Source organism: Natator depressus, chromosome 6 (genome assembly GCF_965152275.1).
Source record: "Natator depressus isolate rNatDep1 chromosome 6, rNatDep2.hap1, whole genome shotgun sequence".
Taxonomy (NCBI): domain Eukaryota; kingdom Metazoa; phylum Chordata; order Testudines; family Cheloniidae; genus Natator; species Natator depressus.
The window spans coordinates 56,499,755-56,521,831 of record NC_134239.1 but is presented as its reverse complement, the minus strand read 5'-3'; the positions used below and the strand labels follow the sequence as shown (position 1 = coordinate 56,521,831).

Sequence of the window (22,077 nt, the reverse complement as noted above, 5' to 3'; positions counted from 1 at the left end):
TCTGGGGAACACTGTGCAGAGAGAGAGCTGTCAGCCTTTAAACAACAATGCTGAACCTCACTCTCTGAGACACACAGAGAAGACTAACAGGCACCATTTATCTTCTGGCTTATATTCCTCTTCTACTTGCCCCCAGGATAGCTAACTGCTGAAAGCTGAAATCAGATTAATCCCTTCTGTAGAACTGAAAAGGGGAAGGGCGGGGGGGGGGGGATGGGGGGGAAGCTGAGGCAACACAGCCAAAGGGCTGTTTGGATCAGACCCATCTGTGAGAGCCAGGAGGAAACAGTTCATACAGGAGACATCTCAAATTTGTTACCACACACACTCAGCACACACAGAACTGAGCAAGTGCTGCCAGCCCCCACATGCAGCCACAGACACCCACAGAATAACAACCTTTTGCAGCCCAGTGTTGTAAAGGATCAACTGTTTCTCTCCTATATCATAAGTCCATTAAGAGTTTGCTCCTGGGGGGTACCAAACTCTCACTGTACTTAGGCTCAGATTCTCTGAATATCAGTCCAGGTTTAACATTGCCATAACTGTATGATGTCTATAAACACTTGGTGAAAAGAGAGGGGGCCTGCCCCTCAGAAGCGTACCCTGGAAAAGTATTTAGCTAGAACCTTAAGATAAGCCCCTATAATGTGGCAGAAGGAGAAAAGATGGGGATCAAGGGACAGGAAACCACTAGGTTAGTCAATGTGCTTTAAATCTGTGGCAGACCTTTTATCAGGCAAATGAATGTGAAGTAGCCCTGACATCATCTCCTTCTATGCTTCAATACCCTACAGCCACTGCACTCTGTCCTAAGGGACTGAGTCATTTTGTGAAGCCTTGATGCTGCATCACCACACTGTGACTCAAACACCACGCTGTGACACTGTAAAGACATTTCAGGCCTGCTATTGTCCTGGGCCGCCACTAATAAAAAGAAACCCGTACTAGTCTCATAAATATTGGCATAGGTAGTGTGGCTTAGCAAGGAACTGATCTCAGGTGGCTTAGTCTAGCTAGGAGCTGATCATTGGGTTGCATGGCATATCTAGGAACTGAGCATTTATGGCAGTGGTGGGCAATCTGCGACCCATCAGGATAATCTGCTGGCAGGCCGTGAGACCATTTGTTTACATTGACCATCAGCAGGCCCAGCCACGCAGCTCCCAGTGGCCGCGGTTCGCCATTCCCGGCGGATGGTCAATGTAAACAAACGGTCTCATGTAAGACATGAGAGAGAACTGTCCTGCTCTACTTGGCCCTGGTGAAGCCTCAGCTGGAGTACAATTCTGGGCCCCACACTTTAGGAAGGATGTGGACAAATTGGAGAGAGTCCAGAGGAGAGCAACAAAAATGTTAAAAGATTTAGAAAATCTTCTGAGGAAAGGTTAAAAACAACTGAGTATATTTAGTCTTGAGAAAAGAAAATTGTGGGGGGACCTGATAACAGATTTAAAAGATGTTAAGGGCTCTTATAAACAGGATGGTGATCAATTGATCTCCATGACCACTGAAGGTAGGACAAGAAGTAATGGGCTTAATCTGCAGCAAGGGAGATTTAGGTTAGATATTAGGAAAAACTTTCTAAGTAAAAGGGTAGTTAAGCTCTGGAACAGGTTTCCAAGGGAAGTTGTGAAATCCCCATCATTGGAGGTTTTTAACAACAGGTTGGACAAACACCTGTCAAGGATAGTCTAGGTTTACTTGGTCCTTCCTCATGGCTTCTCAAGGTCCTTTCCAGCCCTTCATTTCTGTAATTAATATTAAAGTGCCATAAAGTGCAGATTCAAAACTCCTTGCTGACCATTCCTTTTTGAGGTCTTGCTTTTGTATATAACAGCTCAACATCTCTAAGAGCCTTGCCTGCTCCATCTACTTCAACTAGCGCCTGGAGACTGTAGCTTCCTGAATGTGTGCATTAGTTTGTATATGATGTGTGTATGGACTTGCATGTGAGTTTGTTGTAAAGCACTTTGTCTGTGAATGAGTTTTTGAGTGGATTTATGCATGGGCTTGCATGTAAGCTTTTGTAGGGTGTGTGCATGGTCCTGCATGTGGGCTTGTGAGGAGTGTGTGCATGGACCTGCATTTGGGCTTGTGTATGGAAGTATATGCACATGTTCATCTCCTGGAAGGTGTGTGTCTGTGTGATTTGTGGGAGGTGTGTGTAGCTGTGTGTGCATGTGTGGTTTAGGTACATATTCCTGCAGTTGTCTTCTTTGTGGCTCAACCCAGCCATACAAGCTACAGACTATAAGGAGCCTTTGTGTTTAGCTGGCAGTTCGCTCTATGGCAGAAGCCAGCTGATTCAGCTCCAAGTGCAAAGCCACCCATCAGCAGAGCTGGTTCCTGATGTCTTCAGCTTGCAGGGGGGATTCTGGCTTTGGCTTTTCCCTCTGCCGAACTGGCTGTCCAGTTAGTTTTTATTGCTTATGCAGGGAAGTCAACAGATGAACCCTGTGTGAGGAGGCAGGGGGTGCTGTGTTGGTGCATGCTCAGTGCTGGGGTAGAGACTTTGGGTGTACCTGCCAGTTTGCGTGTGGTGTGCATGAGCGTACATAGGCTGTGTGCTTGGTTATATGTGGCATGTGCTGGTTCGGGTGGACAGCTGTGTATTATGTGCATAGGTCTAGGAGTAGCTTGTGTGGGTGGTGTGTCTGTGTATGTTTCGGTAGATGGTTTCCAGGGAGCTAGAGTAGGGTGAGAACAGCTGGGGTTGGTACAGTATTAAACATCCCGGGTGAGAAATTCACTAAGGTCAAACATTCTCCCTTCCTTTAAGTTATAATCAGGACAAAGTACTGCCCAAAGGGAAGCAGAGCTCTCAGAGATGGGGGCAAGACATTTGCACTGCAACACTGCATTATTAGGTGACTTGACTTCATGGTGCTTAAGCAGGCAGAGTGCAACTTGTCCTTTTATGGTAGGAACTGGTATAGCACTCTGATGTGCTTGGGCCTGCCATAGCTATATGTATAGTCAGCTTCTCAAGTAGGATGTTGTGTCCACCCTCTTTCTTTATGGATAGATGGGAGGGGATGGTTCCAAAACATTTCTACTGTAACAGGAAGTCACACTAGAAACAAGAACCACTGCAATGTTGGTGGGGGGGAAGAGGAGGGTGTCTTATATCCCCATGGCACAGCCATATAACTCCCATTAACTGGAGATGGTCAGAAAATTCCCCCCTACCTCCCATGGAAAAGTTTTGTTTGGCAAAACATTGAAAATCAAAATATTTTGATTCTGGAATGCCACCGTGGTCCCTCACAGGAATTGTAGTTTGGATGCCTTGTGCCCCCATTCTCCTTTATAAGGCAAGCTCCCTGGTTACACTCTACCACCCATGATGCACTTCAATCTCTCCTCTTGGGCTAACTGCTAGGTCTCACAATGTAACAGTAAACAAGGAATCATCATCAAGTGGGTGTGTTTCCAGTGGGATCCCGCAGGGATTGCTTCTTGGCCCTATAATATTTAACATTTTTATCAACGATCTGGAAGAAAACAAAATCATCACTGATAAAATTTGCAAATGACACAAAAATTGAAGGAATGGTAAATAATGAAGAGGACTGGTCACTGATTCAGAGCAATCTGGATTGCTTGGTAAACTGGACACAAGTAAACAATATGTGTTTTAATACAGCTAAATGTATACATCTAAGAACAAAATATCTAGGCCATACTTACAGGATGGGGGACTCTATCCTAGGAAGCAGTGACTCTGAAAAAGATTTGAGGTTTGTGGTGGATAATCAGCTGACCATGAGCCCTCACTGTGAGCCTGTGGCCAAAAGAGCTAATGAAATCCTTGGATGCATACACAGGGGAATCTCAAGTAGGAGTAGAGAGATTATTTCACCTCTATATTTGACACTGGCGTGACCACTGCTGGAGTACTGTATCCAGTTCTGGTGTCCACAGTTCAAGAAGATTGTTGATAAAGTGGAGAGGGTTCAAAGGAGAGCCACGAGAATGATAAAAAAAAAAAAAAAAAACAACCCTGCCTTCTAGTGATAGACTCAAGGAGTACAATCTGTTTAGCTTAACAAAGAGGTTAAGGGGTGACTTGATTGCAGTCTATAAGTACATACATGGGGGACAAATATTTAATAATTGGCTCTTCAATCTAGCAGAGAAAGGTGCAACACAATTCAATGGCTGGAAGTTGAAGTTAGACAAATTCAGACTAGAAATAAGGTGTACATTTTTAAACGATGAGAGTAATTAACCACTGGAACAATTTACCCAGGATCATGACAGGTTCTCCATCACTGAGAATTTTGAAATCAAGACTGGTTATTTTTCTAAAAGCTATACTCTAATGGAGAATCCCAAAGCCATGCAGAGGAATAGAAAAAAAGGTTTTTCCTTGGCCTAGAGCCCTGGATTCTTTTATACAAACAGTTGACTACCGGTGGCTACCAGATTATTAAATATTGTGCAAGCGGTCTGCTAAAAAAACATGTGTTGTGATCAGAACCCAGCTGCAATCTGCAAGACTAAGATCTGCTTTCAGATCAGTTTCACCAAGGGAGGTGGGAGGAGGATAGGGAATAACAATAACATTTACTTTGAAAAATGTGATACAGGATAGGATCTGCTGAAGGGAGTCCGCGTCAGACACCCTGTCCTGCTCATGAGTGTGTCAAGCGGGAAGAGTGATTATAAAATGGAAAATGTGAATCTTCTGGGATTATGGAGGCAAGAGTTCTCTAAACTATAAATCAGTGTGGAGGGTGTGTGGAGGGCTGGGAAGAAGCAGTCAGCCAGCTCTAACATCAGGCAAAATTATTGCTCTTGTTGAGGTACATTCAACAGCTTCCCTTCTGGGTGACAGCAAGAAATCACAGGGTGTTTCATGATGGATGGAACAAGTGGGGATGAGAAGAGGCTCTCTGCTCTATACGGGGCCTAGTTTTCTTGTCTGGGGGTAGCTTTCGTTCAGCTCTGAACATTAACTGCCAGCTGTATTCACACAAGACTTTACAGAGACAAACTGTATGGGGAAATTTCCCCACTGCTGCTAAAATAAGCTTCAGGGCACTGCCAATGAGATTTTGGGGGACACAGTTCAGAGAGTTGGTGCTCTGTTGCCCAAATGGCATTTGCCGCTTTAACAGCCCCAGCAAGTCACAGATGTGGATGGATATGGTGCTCAAGAAAGTACTTCCCAATTGTACTGGCCAGAGTATTATGCAAGCTTCTCTTTCCACACAGCTCTGCAACGTACCACAGTCCAGGCCTGGGCTCCCTACATGCTTCCTCATGACACAGTACGTTACTGCAGCAGCTCTGCCTCAGTTTCCTCCAGAGTCTTCTCCAGCCAAACCACTGAAAAAGTTCATCCTCTTCCAGGGTAGCAGCATCTCCATGTCACAGTCCCACATAAACACAAGCAACCAGAATCTTCTGCCCAGGTGGGATCAGCTTTCAGCCCCTTCCTTTCAGGCACCCCAGCTGCAGCAGCTTGTCTTAATACTCTCCAACAGGGTCCTGGTAACAACTCAAACTAACAGTCTGTGTCAGGCCTACACACTCACAGAGAGATCTTGGCAGACCAGTGTTCACTCAGCTCCTGGACCCACTCAGTCTTCTCACACAACACTGGAGCTGCCAGTCCACGCTCCTTTTTACTTTGCCCCCAATTAAGTGGGTTCTCTCCTTTGAACCCCCCACCGCCTCCCAAGCCTGATTGCTCTTGCAGGTGAAACAGGGCAGGGCTGATTGAGCCTACAGGAGCTCATTAACTCTTCCTGGCCAGTGTGGGTTTGTGTACCCCATAACACACTCTAATACCTTAATCCTGATCTGCAGCCCCATCCCCACACAGCTCAATTGATGCATATCAATCCAGACCTGCAGGCCTCCTATTGTTCCAGCTGTAGGCCTCCTCTAAGCAGAGACAACTACTCATGTTTAGCAGGATAAGTGTGGGCCCCCTGAATTCCTCTTCACTTATGACATGAGGCAGGATTTGAAGCTAACTCTCTAAAGTGAACGGCTGAGGCATGAACCCAGAACATCATTCAAAGTCATTCTGCAAGGAGCTCAAACAAGAGTAGAACAATATCCTCTTTCCTTTGGTCTATTCAAACACGTTACTGGGGGATGGGGCGGACAGATTTGCATCAGGAGGTGGCTCTCCCTTTCAGAATTCAATACATGCTGATTAGATCAGAGTTTAAGTCTCCCAAGAACTAGTGCTTATCCCAGGATGCAGAAACTAAAACCATGGGGAAGTGGGGAGGGATCTTTAATGCAAATCTGCAGGCAGGTCAACAAGCCTGGGGAAGCCTCTCCCCTTTAGGGGATGCTGGCTATACTGACTTGAACTGGTTAAAGAATGTTAACAAAGAACTGAATTGTCAAAAAGTGACCATACTGACATAGGGAGGAAATCACTGTCCTTTGATCCAAGAACTGACATGACCGTTGCGACTAAAAGGCATAGTCCCTGAAGAAAGGGTCTGAAGTACTTTGGCCCAGATTCTCAAAAGTATGTAGGTCCTTTTTCCCACTGAAATCAGTGGAAGTTAGGAGCCTAAGTTCCTATAAGAATCTGGACCTTTGTTCCTACCAGGGTCTCTCTGTGGATGATGGGTGGCACCTGATAAACTAAGACCTGCATATAAGCTGTTTATTATTTTTAACCTATGTTTTCTCTGTAATGATTTTCTCTTTGCTTTCTAAAGGCTGGCTAGTCACTGGTTAACCCCGTCATTGCCCCTGAGAGAGAGCAGAGCTGCTGGTACTGAACTAAGCTCAGACCTGCTGGGGGTAATTACAGTGAATGGCGGGAAGAACTGCAGCCTAACTCCCCAGTCTAGAGGGAGAGAGTCCTCGGAGTTCGTCCTGAGAAAGGTGATGGCTGTCGGTGGTGATGGCTGCTGGCCGGAGACTTACATGGGATGCTCTCAGTGAGGCCACAAAGGGGTCAAAGGTGCAGTTACCTTGGGAACTGTAATAATCACTAATTGTGTCCCCCTCATTTTCTGGTTGCCTGACCTTAGACTCTGGGGTCTGATTTGCAGAAGTTCTGAGCACTCACAACTGCAACTGAAGTCAATAGGAGTTGTGCTTTGAACATATAAAGTGCTACATATTGTTAAGTTCTCCGGAAAAAAAACCCACCAGACCCTAGGCATCTCAATTTGGGCTCCTAAAATTCATGGATGCTTTTGATCTTAATCTTTTCCCATCTGTAAAATGGGAATAATAACAACCCCTTATCTCACAAAGGTGTTGTGGAAATAAATCCATTAGTGTTTATTAAGCACTCAAATACTATAGTAATGAGTAGCATAGAAAAGTCCAGGAGGAAATTAATAATTCTATAGGAAGGTCACACGCTGAACAATAAGGATAAAACAAAATATTGAATATTAAGTGAGCACTGCCCATCCTTTGCACTGAATGAAGCAGGGTCCTGTGTAAAAAGTAGTATATGATCATGTAATTTTAGGCTGTATCATGATAAATATGCCCAAGGGGGCTGAATTAAGGTTGCACAGAAAACCTGAATTCTGGCATTGCCTAACTTTTGAGTGCTTGACTTTGCAGCCTTAACAGAGTTCTTTTAACATAGTTTTGTGTATGTAATTTGGATTACAATAGTGCTCAGTGTGGACTGGGCACTTTCCAAACACAGAGAAATAGATAGACCCTGCTCCAAAGAGCTCTTGGTCTTTGTCAGCTAAGCAACAATACAAACAGGCATAAGTTTCGCTAGAATGTTTCTTTCCCTACTGTTCAGAAAAGAGAGATGGGGAAAAACACTGCACTCTCCAGCAGAACACATAATATAACTCCAGAGCCTGTGGTAGGACTGCAGCAGGCTCGACTGGGGAATACAAAGAGCCAGTCGCTTTGGGAAGCTACCTGGTACACAGTACAGGCTATAACAGATTCCTCAGGGCTAAAACTATCTTCACTAGATACTATGGGAAATAAAGATATGGCACTGGGAAGTGTTTTCAGGACTGCAGAGTGGTCATGGATGTGGCACTGTAACTGGGCAGCAGCACTGAGGATTTCAGAAGTTTATTAAACCCATGGCATCCAAAAAGACAGTTTACATTTTCCAAATGTCCTTGCACATCGCTATGTGTCCCCATACATCTGCCTTCAGCCACTGAGTTGTGCAAGTTACTGCACATCTCTGAGTCTCCATGCATCTGCCCAACCCAGTGTCACTGCACAGCCAAGACTTACTGCATGCTATGGTGGCTCACCTGCTTCTCTCTATATATCTCTGTTCAACCGAGCATCATTACGCATCCCCTCGCAGCCCTGATCACCACAGTATTGGCACGTCCTGGCAGGTCTCTGTGCATCTCTCCCAGATAGGGCAAGCAGATTTTCACTGCGCTAGTCTCGGCCACCTTTCATCAGTGCTGACATAATTTTATTAAGATGATTTTGCATTTCACTCCAAGAGAGGTGAGTCTGATGTGGAATCCTAGTGAGTCCAAGAGAGGAGTGAAGGAGCTGGGGACACAACAGGTAGCCAGGACTGAGGGGAACGTGATGGACCCCACATCCTCCTCCCAGTCAGTATATGTCTGCTGTATAACGTCTGGCCTTAAAGGACCCTACCTCAGCAACAGGCTGAGAGCCAGAGAGGCCTCCCACCTGCAGTCAGCTCTGTCACAGTCCTCCCCCACACACTGAGTGCCAGAGGCACCCTGCCATATATCAGATAGCAGCAGCTTCTCCCTTTAGTCTCTTCCTGCTTTATAGCTGAGACAACTTTTGCTACAAACCAAGGATCCTTTACTTAGGTGGGAACTGCCCTCTCTGCAGGCCCCAGGTCTGTACAAACTTCATTAGCTTGATAAGAAAGTGGAGGGGTGGTGGGAGGAGATGAGACTTGCTGGAGAGAGGAGGCGAAGTGGGGTGATAGGCTTTCCCCAGGAGGAAGAGAAAAGGGGTCTACTCAGCAATCACAGCTCTTCCTCCAGGGTAAGCATTGCCACACAGGACAGTGCCAGGTTTAGCAGCATCAGGGCCCTTTCCAGATCTTGGCAGCCTGAACAGAAGCAGGAAGTATCAGTAACCCCAGCACCACAGCCTATCTGGCCAAGATTTCAGGCTCTTGGTGTGAATCAGAGAAGCATCCAAATGCCCATGTGGCAGTATGAACTTATCTGTGTCTTCCCCTCACTGGGAGCCACTGTAATCAGAGGGGGGTGTGATCAGGGTCACGAGACTTTCAGTCCATGCTATCTGAATTAGAAATGCATCAGATACCAAATGTGCCCTGCCTATTTCTACCAGCAAGAAACAAATTCCCACTTTCCACCTACTATTCTGTTCTACTTGTTAGTGAGGTTTGGGTTTCAGCAACTCACACGGAGCCAAATTCAAGGCTGATTTATCCCCCATTCGGTATAATTCCATTAGCTGCAATGGAGTTACTGAGTCAGCACAGAATTTGGACCATGTCCATTTTTATTTGGGAAAAACTTATTTTTTCTAACCATGGTCCCTGAAATTTTCCATTCTATATTAACCCTGGAAAGTCACCAAGCTCCTCTGCATGGCTTACTCAGGATTTGAAAAAGCTCAAATCCCAGCACCATGCTTAACATCCATTTGTTTAGAACTTTTCTGGAGTTGGTTGCTGTTGGTCAGTTTAACTTCATGCCCCAAATATTTAGAAAGAAATTAACAACAGAAACAGGAAATCAAACATACCTCTGGGATAGATCCACAGGGAATATGCAACAGTGATTTACCTTGGGGGCTATCATGGTTTCATGCTCATAAAGCTGCCAAAATGTTCAGAAATAGCTACTAATTTTGGATCCCCAAATTTTGAGACCCCGGGGACCTGATTTTCAGAAGTGCTGAGCATCTCCACCTCCCAGTGACCTCAGCTGCAATTGCATATTTTCAGCACTTCTTAAAACCAGGCCTCAGGGGTCTTGACATTTGCACTCTCAAAATCAGTGACCTCTTTTCAACCTTTTGACCCTAGATTCTGGCAAAGATAAGACTTCAATGGTGACAATTTCCAGCAGTTCTTGATGTGGTCTCTTCCATGATTGTGCCAGGTGGGATTTGGAAGAACATGCTGCAGAATATGTGATGTAAATGTACTTAGGAGTTAGCTAACTCATCTGACATTATATAATATATAGACAAATCAAAGCAAAAGAAGGAAATAGCAAATATATTCCTGGGAATCACCTGAATCCAACAGGATATAAACGAAGACCAAGAAGTGTTCCCTTTTCCAAGAAGGTAAATTGACTCAACACAAATGAATTGATTGTGTTATACATCATATACACATAGCCTCTTGGGCTACCAGCTGCCTATTTGTGAGACATTCAGAAGTGCCCTCAACTTGCAGAGAAGAAAGAAACTCTGAACTCTACATGGAAACTGAAATGACTCAGAGAATCAGGTGTTTGGATACCACAGTGATGAGCATGATATTGATGCACTGATAGATGGATGGGTAGATGCACAGGGATTGTAATGGGATATGTAGCCTTTCATCATCTCAACCTGTCTGGTTTCAGAGTAACAGCCGTGTTAGTCTGTATTCGCAAAAAGAAAAGGAGTACTTGTGGCACCTTAGAGACTAAGCAATTTATTTGAGCATAAGCTTTCGTGAGCTACAGCTCACTTCATCGGATGCATACTGTGGAAAGTGTAGAAGATCTTTTTATACACACAAAGCATGAAAAAATACCTCCCCCCACCCCACTCTCCTGCTGGTAATAGCTTATCTAAAGTGATCACTCTCCTTACAATGTGTATGATAATCAAGTTGGGCCATTTCCAGCACAAATCCAGGTTTTCTCTCCCCCCCCCTTCCCCCTCCCCCCCCCCCAAACCCACTCTCCTGTTGGTAATAGCTTATCTAAAGTGACCACTCTCCTTACAATGTGTATGATAATAAAGGTGGGCCATTTCCAGCACAAATCCAGGGTTTAACAAGAACGTCTGAGGGGGCGGGGGGGTCTGAATCCAATCCGGTTCCTTAGGGACTGAGTTACTGTTACATTTGGCAAACTCTGTGAAATGAGTTGGTGAGTCTTGGCTGCAGTTCTTAGTTTTTAGTTATGCACATTTCAAAATTCCCTCTTTCAGGTGGCCCTAGCTGGATCTGTGGCTGCCACTCAGCAGAAAGGGTATGGATTGAAGGGGTCACGCAGACTGAACTATTCAGTGCAGTGAGGCACCCTCCTAACAGTAAAGTTGGGAGGGGAGGGAGGATGAGAAAGAGCAGGCGTGAGAATGCAGGAGACTAGCAGCCCTTTGGAGAGGGACATCAACAGGACAGTAAAACGTGTGTATGTACCCCGTGCCTCCAGGTGGATGAATCCATGTCCCAGTGGAAGCCTTTTCTTGTCAGGGTGAGATCCATTAGCATGTGGGAAGTTTGTTTTGTGATTACAAGGCTGCAGTCTCCCAGATGACTAAAACATATAAACTAGAGACTTTTCTGGGTTTTTCAAGGGCTGGCTCTGAGGACTCCCCAGGCAGTATGCACTCTGCCCAAATCACAAGAAATCCATCCTTTCCCACAGGCTCAGGCTGCCCCCACATTTGCTAATGAAATAAACCCTTTCCTAAAGTGGAAGCGTCACCTGATCCCGGCAAAGGGGAGGAGGGTGTGGGGAATCCATACCCATGACCCAGAGCTCACAGAGATGGTGCTCTTTGAGGGTATATGGAAGCCTAGCAGAGTGTGAATATAGTTACGCAACTTTCTCAGACTGGAATCCTGAACACGGCTCACAAACAAGCTGCAGGATCCTGTCTCTCATTTACTTACCTAGACTTCCTATTAACACATCTGCCTTGCAGTGTAAGCAGGGGGAGGGGCCTGCCTTGATCCTATGGGCTGCCACTCTTGTCTTTTATTGGTGCTAATCTATACAGTGGAGTCTGAACATGACGAGGCCAGTCTTTGTCCTCAGGTCCCAGGCAGCGTAAGCCCTTATTATTTGGTACAGCAGGTGGTTTTGCAATTTATCTATTATATAAACTCGGAGATCAGATTGCTGAGGGTTTGGTTTCCCAAGCACAAGTCCTGTCTCTTCAGCAATCCTCTCCTTTCTCAGCAAACCGACCGTTGTTTCTAGTGACCTGCATAATACTCAGAATAGCACTTTACTTTCGCAAGCATTAATGAATTAAGCCTCACAACCCCTTGGGTTTATGGATGGGGAAACTGAGGCACAGAGCAGGAGCGTGGCTTGCTCAAAATAACACAATGAGTCAGTGGCAGAGCCAGGAATACTACCAGAAGTCCTGATTCTCAACCCCATGCTCTAACCAGACCATACTGCCTCCCAGACCCAGAAGTCCTGACACCCAATCCCCTGTTCTAATGACCCATCTACAATCTCTCTCCATTTTTATGATTTGACTCCATAGGAACACTGTTTATCCAGCAATAAACATCCATAAAACAAATGTAATAGGTAGAAACAAGAGAGAATGAGAGAAGCTAATATGGCTCATGGCTCTAATGTTTATTTTGGGAAACAAATGAAGGATCCAAATAAAAAGTTCAATACACTTCATACTTAGAATTACTAGGCAAAGCTATCCACATTTCAGTGGGTGCTTGGGCTTACGGGTGCTGCTTATGGGAGCAGATTATAAACAGACTCTCTAGGTTGCCTTCTAAGGCATATGGGTCACATCCAATTCCACTCTGGGGTTGGGTTTTTTATTTTTTATCTTCTTTTTTGTTCCCTGGATTTCTTTTAGTTTTCCCTCCCCTTCCTTGATTCCAGTCCAGCAGTTCCATTCCCAGAGAACGCTGTATCCTAACTACCTCTCTGCAGACAATCAGATTTACATTTTTCCAGGCTTCTTTCTGTCTGTAAGATTTCTGGGCTTTTTCCATCCTCCAAAATATGATAATCTAGCCTGCACTGATTTATATATTGAAAGTGTCAGGGAGTCCTGGGGCTCCAATGACCATAATAACACAATGAACAACATCATTGTGAAACATACCTATATAGATGCATTACCAGCTGATATACCAGTGCCATACAGACATTACTTACGCACTGCTCAAATGCATCCACCTCCTGTGTGGAACACAGCAGCTGTTTAAAAGTAGGCACTAACTACCCAGCACTTTTTAAGAATAGTGAAAAAAGTATGTTTTCTAAGTGAAATTGCCTGGGGAATTTGGGTCAGCAGAATGTAATTACCCTAGGACATGACATGCTCTTGTGAAAAGAGCCATGAGATAGATTGTTGATGAACACAAGGGGTCAAGGGTTCAGAACATTTTTCAAAGGGGAAAATACTGAGTTACCAGAACCCGAGATGGAAAGTAACAAACAGATAAATATCCCTCATACAGTTTTCTATTACCCAAGAGTAATTTCACAGACATGCTGTGTCCTATCCCGCCCTCTTCTTTCCCCACCTCCTCCTGCCCAAGAAAGGTCATTTTCTTCACAGGGAAAATAATCCTCCACAACAACAGGGTTTTAAATCAGACTGAGAAAAATAACTTCCCATCCACCAATAAATAAACTCAACCTCCTCAATGCAAATATTTGGAAACAAAGAGTCACCTCATAAATTACCATCTCAGATCTTGTTTTGTTTGAAATCAGAGTCAAGTAGACCTTGTTTTAATTTGAAAGGGAGAGAAAGAAGTCTCATTGCATTTCAGAAACAATACAAACTCCAGAAGAAATACCAAATCCACCCCCCAATTGGATTCTGTTACCACAGACTCTTGTGTCTGAGCAGAAAACAGATGTCATCAAGCTTGCTGGCTCACACTGTGCATTGCTTCTGGCACACAAATCAGATTAAACTTTGTAAGACTGTTCTAAGCAAAATGGTAGCATCTGCATTATGCAGCAGAGAAGCAATGGCTTGCACATTTGTGCTAGGTTCAGAAACATGCTTAGTAATACCAGGGGTATAGCAAGAACTGGACTCATCCTACTTATATGGGGGCAAATCTAGAGTAACTCCAAGAAAGTAAGTGAAATTATTCCAGTTTGCCACCACTGCTTCTGACATCAGGAGCTGGCCCTGTGGTAGTTATAACACACTCAACCACCGATGACATTTGCTAACCCAGAAGTCCTAAGTGCGTAACTATGGAGGTCATACATTTAGGCTTGATACTAATGCTCTGACTCCCGAGAATTACATGAGAATAACGCTGCAGTTACTGGTTAGTTGTGCAGCCAAAAGGAGCACTCAGTGTCCCTTGGCATCAGTTAAACTGGTTGTACCATCAGTTAAGTGGCATTAAATGCTGCCCTGTATATTTAAGTGCCAGGTGGTGACGACATATTTGGTAACACTCTTGCCTCTAGACAATATGGACTGAGCAGGGAACAGTAATATGCCATTACAGGCTGCTTTGGATCCAATGTTAAACTGCACTGCCTTATATCTAGTTCAGGTGGCTGCCCAGCTGGGAGTTAAAGAGCCCATAATGATTTTTGAGAAAGCCTTGAGGGCTAAATAATAATCCCATTGTCCCGTGCAACATCCCCTTCTCAGTAAACAGGAGCTGATGGCCCGTGCTTGTGAAAGATAATATTGGGCACAATGATTTCTGTGTTTGCTTTTACAATTTACCCTGATAATACCTTACATTTCTACAGCACAAAAATGTGTTAGGAGTTTAAAATGGTATACGCTACAGGCAGGAATCACATCATCCATCACTTGGATGCAGTCACCTCAGGGGTGAGACTTGGCAAAGTTTAACTGTCCGCAGCAACACTAAACAATCATTTAGGGCAGGAGATGATTAATACTGTACCCAATGGAAACTGCGAGGGGAATTTAGGGAGGCAGAATGTAATTCCCCGAGGAGGAACTTGGCCAGGACACAAAGGCTGATCCCCTGGACGAAAGGAATGAGGATCATAATTTTACCACAGACCTCTACCAGTAGAGTGCCCCCTAATCCCACGCTGGGGCATTGGTTCAGTACAGATTCAGAAGAAAAACCACCACCTCCGGAGTCACTAGGAACACTTTCTGCAGTATCCTGTGTTCATTTAAGGTCCTCCATCCAGATACAGGTCCTAAACCACTTTGCTTAACGTGTGAACTTCAACAGGATCACAGCCACAGATTGTCTGGCTGCAACATCTCTTATGCTCTTTTACAATCATTCTGGGACCCTTGTATATGACAGGAGTTATTAATATATATCACTCTCTACACTATTAACTAAACCAGCAGGTAGTTACATAGTAACTATAGTTCACTATTAACCAAACAATTAAGTATATATTCCTGTTTTTGTTCTGTCCTGTGGCTCTGAAGTTACTATGTAAGTCAAGTAACTATGTATGCAATTATTTTTACATGCAGTCCTTTCACAGGCTTGAATGGTATGGCAGGATCAGACCACCAGCAGCCAAGCTAGCAGTAGTGCTTCTGTTTATCAATGTCTAATGCAACAGAACTATGACAAAGAAACTTCTTGCCACAGACCAAATTCTACAATGAACTGACCTCCCAGAACCCCACTGAAGTCAGTTGGAGTTATGAGAGCCCTGTACCTCTACACTTTAGGTGTCCTATTTGTACCAATGACCACACAACACAAAACAGTCCTCATAGGGTTATTATAAATTGTCATAAATATAGAGGAAAGAGTCACATAAAATCCCCCCTTGGTAGCTGTACTGAATTGCCTTACCTGTAAGGGGTTAAACAGTTCAAATAACCTAGTTAGCACCTGACCAGAAGGACCAATGAGGAAAGAAGATACTTTCAAATCTGGGGCAAAGGATTAGTTTGTTCCCTCTCCAGATGGAGAGAGAAGCCAAACAGATACAATATCTCCTGAAAATATACCTGGAATAATCCATTTAAAATCACAAAAATTGTAAGTAGGGCAAGGAAATGCATTAGGTTATCTTTTGTTTTAGCTTGTGAATTTTTCCTATGCTACAGAGATAGTTTTATTCCTGTTTTTGTAACTGTGAAGCTGAGCCTAGAGGGGAATCCTCTGTGTTTTAAATCTTTTTATTATCCTGTAAAAGTTACCTTCCATCCTAATTTTGCAGGTGTGATTCTTTTACTTTTTTGTTTATAATAAAGTTCTTCTTTTAAGAACCTGATTGATTTTCAGTGTCCTAAAGACAAGGGGTCTGGTCTGTACTCACATTGCTAAGGCAATTGGTTGGTATATTATTCTCAAGCCTCCCCAGGAAAGGGGGTGAAGGGGCCAGGGGGCATATTTTGGGGGGATAGGAATTCCAAGTGACCCTTCCCGCAATTTTTGTGTAAATCACTTGGTGGTGGTAGCAATACTAAGGACAAGGAAAGGAATTTGTGCCTTGGGGAAGTTTTAACCTAAGCTGGTAGAATATAAGTTTAGGGAGTCTTTCATGTGGGTCCCCACAGCTGTACCCCAGGGTTCAGAGTGTGTGGGGGGGAACCCGGATATAAACCTAGAAACTCTGCATCAGTTTTAAACACTTGGGGACTAGAACAACATCCCACCAGTTCAGAAACTTTGGGTGATGGAGTCAAATAAAGGAACCGTGTATGCAGTTAGCAGGGCGGAAATGTCCTGTTGCCTTTGGGATTGGAATTAAATTGCAACTGGAAAGCCTCAGTGCATTTACCAATTCAAGCTCAACCAAGAACGCTTTGGAAAAATTCAGGAAGGGCTTGTCTATATGGGGGATATTTGCACCAACGGACACACACTGATGTTGTTACATTCTCCAAACACCTAGTGTAGCTGTGCCATACCAATGTAAGAAGTTTGAGACTAGGTAAGCCACACTGCTGCAAGGTAAGCCACGCTGTAGCATGTCTACAGTACTGCTTTACATCATTGCAGCTACATGGTGCGAATACTGACAAGCTCTAAGAAGACTGGACACAAATCAGGAACAGAACAAACACGGATAGCCTTAAAAATAACAAATAAAGATGGAGGTCTTTTTATCCAGCAAGCACCAGGTGCAGGGTTCACTGTCTCCCCTGCTACAGCAGCTAGTATAATTTACACAAAAAGCAGCATGAGGGGAAAAAATGAAGGTCAGGTCTAATAAACCATCCCCCCACTCTGAGCCCCATCCTGCACATACTGTGCTCAATTGGAGTTTGTGCCTTAGCTCCCTCCTTTGTAAAAGGAGAAAGATTATGCCTCTTGGGGAGCAGGGTAGATTAACTGACATTTGCTGAGCACTTTTAAAATGTAAACTGTTGAGGGGAAATGCACGAGCCGTATCTCAAGCGTTGGGGACAAGTTAGGTGGTGACAGAAAGTCGTCACTGAATGATTGTCTGGTGACCTGGGTAAAAATGAGTTTGTTGGGTCTTAGTCCAATTCCTAGGGGACATCACACAAAAACACCATCACAACAGAAACCTTCCAAACAGAGGACAAGGACAGCCTGGGCCCACAAGGAGTGCATTTCTCTTTCACACTGAGGGTGCCCCTTTGGAACACGGCTAAAGTAAACTGGCCAGTGGAAGCTTTGCATTGTTGTTTCCTGGGCTGTACCTGTTCTGGGAACAAAGACCCCCAGCCTCCAGGACTGTCACTTTGGCACCTTCCACCAGCATGCTATTCACTCTGGGGTGGAGGGGAAGGGGGGGAACGATAACAATGATCATTTGAAGAGATACTTAATTTACCCCATAATTTATCTATAAGATGAGGTGCTTTCTTAACTTGTTTTGCAGCAGATTCTTAAATCCTTTTTGTTCGCTGAATAAACCCTCACCACGTCCTGGATTTGTGTCTTGGAACTGAAAAGTGAACATAGATATGTCCCCTCCAGGAAAGTCAGCGCCTGGTGTTCTGTTCCTGTCACCAGTCTGAAACAGTGCAGCCTGCTGCAGCTAGTGTGTGATGGCAGCACAGCTACTCACAAACCCAGAGATGAAAGGGGTTGGGGTAAATGGCCTCCTTTTAATCCCAGCAATTCAGAGGAAAAGGGGGGCAGGGGAAAGGATGTAGTGTTATGACTCAGCCTAAGATGCCTCTTGAGAGACTCTGCCTTTTATAGGAGACAGCAGAATCTGGACCTGGATTTGGAAGAAAGACATGGCTGAACAGCCACTGTCTGAGCCTGAGAAATGGGGAAGGATGCTGCCACTGAGCCATGTACCCCGGAAACACCACAGAGTTCATTTCCCTGCTGTGTATTTTCAATGCTGTTTTTAGAGATGAGGCTAAAGTGCTAGACTGAAGCTTCACTAAACAGATTTATTTCAGGAGCTGGAACAGTGCTGGGAATTTGTCAAAGAAAAACACCCAGGTTTCTGGTAATTGATTATTTCTTTTAATTTAGACTCCAGTGAGACTGTCTGCATGCCTGAACCTGTTCTTGGGGTAGAATTGTGACTCTTCCTTGTGCATGGATGTTGTCTGGTTGTCTGCACAGAAAGCAGCCATTGGAGTTTACTGCCACAGTGAGAAAAGCTCTCCGGCTCTCTCACAAGGTGTGTTGCTAGATATTGTGATGGTGTCAAATGCTTAGTGACAGGGAAGCATAAGTCTGTGCCCCAGAGCCATTCCCTCACCTATTAGATTGTGTATGTGATTTTATGCTAGTGCTAGGGTCAATTAGTTCCTACATTTTGAATGAATTTTTAAAAACAGCTGTTTCAGTGCTTACAAAAGCAGAAGGGAGCAGTCCAATAGCAAGCTTCCGCACACATCTTCGCTGATGCCTCTCAAAGCTGACCCACGGCGCCAACTGCTTTTTCAGTGCTGGGCGCCCAAGACAGCAATTTTGATGCACTTTAATCCTTTCCTGCAGCACCCCTCACAATTTCACTCCTCCAATCCCCTTTACTGTAGCAATGCACCTCACTCCTGACTTGCATCCTGTCCACCTCAATTTCTCTCTTCACACTTATCCAGCCCTGAGCACCACAGATGTCCAAAATCTGGTGTGGTTCAATGATATGTCTTATGTTCTCTCCACAGCTCCCTAGAAGCAGGGCCAAATCTGATTTCACTTAGGATCAATGCCACATTTGAACCATGGTCTCATATGAAAAAGTCCCTTTGCTGTAGCTCCCCAGGCCTCCTCAAATTAAACCTTCATTGGGCAAACTATAGTTACAGGCTCTGACCTCCAGCTCCATTAACTGTATCATTAACATTTCGTACTTAGGAAGTTTGAACAGCCTGAGGCTTGTCTACCAGGCTCTAAGAGATGGGAGAGATGCTCATATGGGAGCGAACAATCAGCCTAACAGCACTTCAAGAAAGTGGAAGAAGAAAGCAAATAATTCCCAACACTTGGGTTTGCTTTTCCCTTTGCAGAGCTTGTCTAAATGCTCCCAGCACAAATACTGTGGTGTCTGCAACTGATGGAAATTCTAAAAAACCTGCATTCTCTCTCTCAAAAATAAATAAATAAAAAAAATAAAATAAAATAAAATAAAAAAAATCCTCAGTCCCACAGATTCATTCCTGGCTGATCTTCACCCCTAGCAAAATCTTTCACTCTCCTACCTTGAGAGAAATCTGTGTATCCAGAGTGCCCTGCAGCTTCTTGATCTACTAAATGGAATTGCATTAAATATATTTATAAAAAAAACTTAGCATGTCTGTAGCACTGACCAATTTACTTGTCAAAAGGAGAAAAGAAAGTCTGAACATAGAATAGTCATTCAATAATCATATAATAATAATTCTAAGAATACTTATTAGACCTTCCCAGTTTTGCTAACTTAAAAAAAATGGGCCAGTAAAAGTTTCCTCACCAATCATCTAATTTCTTGTTTTATTACTTGCTTTATGTTAAGGTTTTTTGTTTTTTTAAGAAGTCATCTAGCTAAATTCTTATACAGTATATTCTTTAAGATATGTAGTGAAAGACCCTTTTGACAATGTTTGACAATGTCCTTCCCCCCTCCAAAAAGGATATTATTGTTTTAGGGTTAGCTCAACATTTTAAAGCCCATATATCCACTAAAGGGTGAGAAGGCAGAAATAGGAATAGTTATCCCCAATAAATATTCGCCAAAATGCACTATGCAAATATATTGAGTTTTATTTCTCTTTTATGGAAATAATAACAGACATTCAGGTAGAAAGATATTAAATTAATGCAGTCAACAATTTAAATGCAAAAATAAATATAAAGTCCAGCAGCTCACTGCATCCAAAACAGCTCAGATTTCTTCTAACAAATAGAAAAGTTTTTTTTGTTTAAATCAGAAGTTTCATACAACTTAATAGAAACAAACATAAAAGTGCTTTCTTAGAAAACATCCTGACCTTACTTGCAAATTGCTCTTGGAATCTATCCCACTCCAACTGGTTCTTTATCAGGAGGATAATTTAAAAGGAACTTCACCCCCCCCCCCTTAAATAAAGCCTTCATCATGGTCCCTTCAAAGTCCCCCTTTGCCATGCTGACTGACAGTTAGGATCTAATCTATAATACAAAAGAGAGTGTCCAATGGCCATTATTTGGAAAGCAATTCTTGGTAGCAAGGATCTCCACACATAGTCTCCCTTGAAAAATATAACTCTATAAAGTTCTTGCCCTTGTGTCTGGCGGCTGCAGGCTTCACTATGAAGCACAGTCCCTTCTCTCTGTGTCCATTGCGCTTGCGAAGCTGCTGTGATGGGTGATCACTGAACCCCAATGGTCCCTTCACAGGGCAGAGTCAGAGTCACTAGAGTCCAAACTGTTCCGCAGCTTGCAGCTGCTGAGCTTCTCCCGCTGCAAGCTCAGGTTCTGGGTGCTCCTCCTCAGGCACTCCAGGGACTGCAGGAAGGATTTCTTGGCTTTCTCCTCCTCCATGGGGGAGACCCCTTCCTCCTCCACCTCCTGGATCTCATCGAAAGTCACCGGCTGGGTCTTGAAGCGGGACTGTCGCGGTCTCCTCAGCTTGCCCTTGGGGATCTTGGCGGGGCGGATGGGCTGAGGGTATTCCTCGGCGATGCACACGAAATGAGGCATGACCGCTTGGTAGCTGGAGCAGATGCCCATGAGCTCGGCTTGCTTGGCTGCCATCATGTTAGCCCCTCTGCTGCGGCTCTGCAAAACGTGCGCTGGGCAGAGGCAAGAGGAGCAGGCGGCCGTTGGCGAGCGCGCGGTCCCAGGCACCACGGGGATGGGCGCGGGCTCCGAGCCGAGACAGAGCCCGGGAGCAGAGCGGGGGCGCGCCGGGCTGCGCTCAATCCTTCCCCTCAGCCCAAGGCAGGCCGGGCTCGCCGACAGCCAGCCAGCTCCCTCCCCAGGCCTGGCGGCGGAGTCTCGCTCGGGCGGGCTGCGCTCGCTGCCCCGGCTGGGAGCGGGTCCCTCTGCAGTCCCCCTACGGAGCTCGGCCAAGGCGGGAGCTGCGGCCAGAGGCTCGCTCCGGTGCTGTGCGGAAAGCTGCTGCTGCTGCCGCCTGTGTCGTCCCCGGCGCTATATAGCCCCCTGCAGCCCACACAGGAGCATGCTCAGATGACACCAACTACCATTTAAAGCCTGCCCGGCCGCTTCCCTTCCGCCTGACGTCTGCGAGTCATTTGTGCTAAAATAACGCCGCCCCCGCGATGCGGAGAGACTGTGCTGGGGAGGCCCCGGGGCTTTCCCGCGCCAGCCGCGGAGCCGCGCGCGGCGCTCGCGGGCTGCAGCCCCTGGCCCGGTGCAGGCTGAGGGGAAAGGCTCCCAGCCTGCGCTCCGCCGCTGGTAACCCACCCACGGGGGGGCGGCGCGGGTTGACAGCGGGTGGGGTGCCAGGCGCTCCCCGCCATGGGCGGATTCCGGCGCTCACTGGAGGAAGTTTCCCTCTCTCACCTGTCCTGCTGCGGCCGCCCCTTAGAAACCGCCACGGGCACTTTAGAAAACATCATCCCTAGCTGAGCGGGACAGGGGGGAGCAGATCCCCGGCGGGGGTAAATCAGCAGGCTCCGCTACAGTGTGCCCCACTCACACGAGCTGGGGATTTGCCACCACCCTTCCCTGACTGCTGAACGCCCACTAACTTCTCAGCCAGAGGACGCTCCTGGCCTCCCCACAGTTTTGGGGCGGAGGCAGTGGTTGTGATCATCTTACTGTCTATCTAATGACCCCAGTTATCCAGTTCTGCACCTTAGGGACGTCTGCCAGGCTTCCTTCCACCT

The 22,077-nt window shown here is 45.3% G+C and overlaps 1 protein-coding gene across 1 annotated transcript; it reads right to left on the bottom strand.

Moving 5' to 3' along the window:
• Positions 1-19,985: 19,985 nt before the first annotated feature.
• Positions 19,986-21,375, bottom strand: C6H11orf96 (chromosome 6 C11orf96 homolog). Its single transcript, XM_074957007.1, has one exon. It carries the CDS (start codon positions 20,981-20,983, stop codon positions 20,618-20,620), a length of 366 nt encoding a protein of 121 aa, XP_074813108.1. The 5' UTR covers positions 20,984-21,375; the 3' UTR covers positions 19,986-20,617.
• Positions 21,376-22,077: the final 702 nt, after the last annotated feature.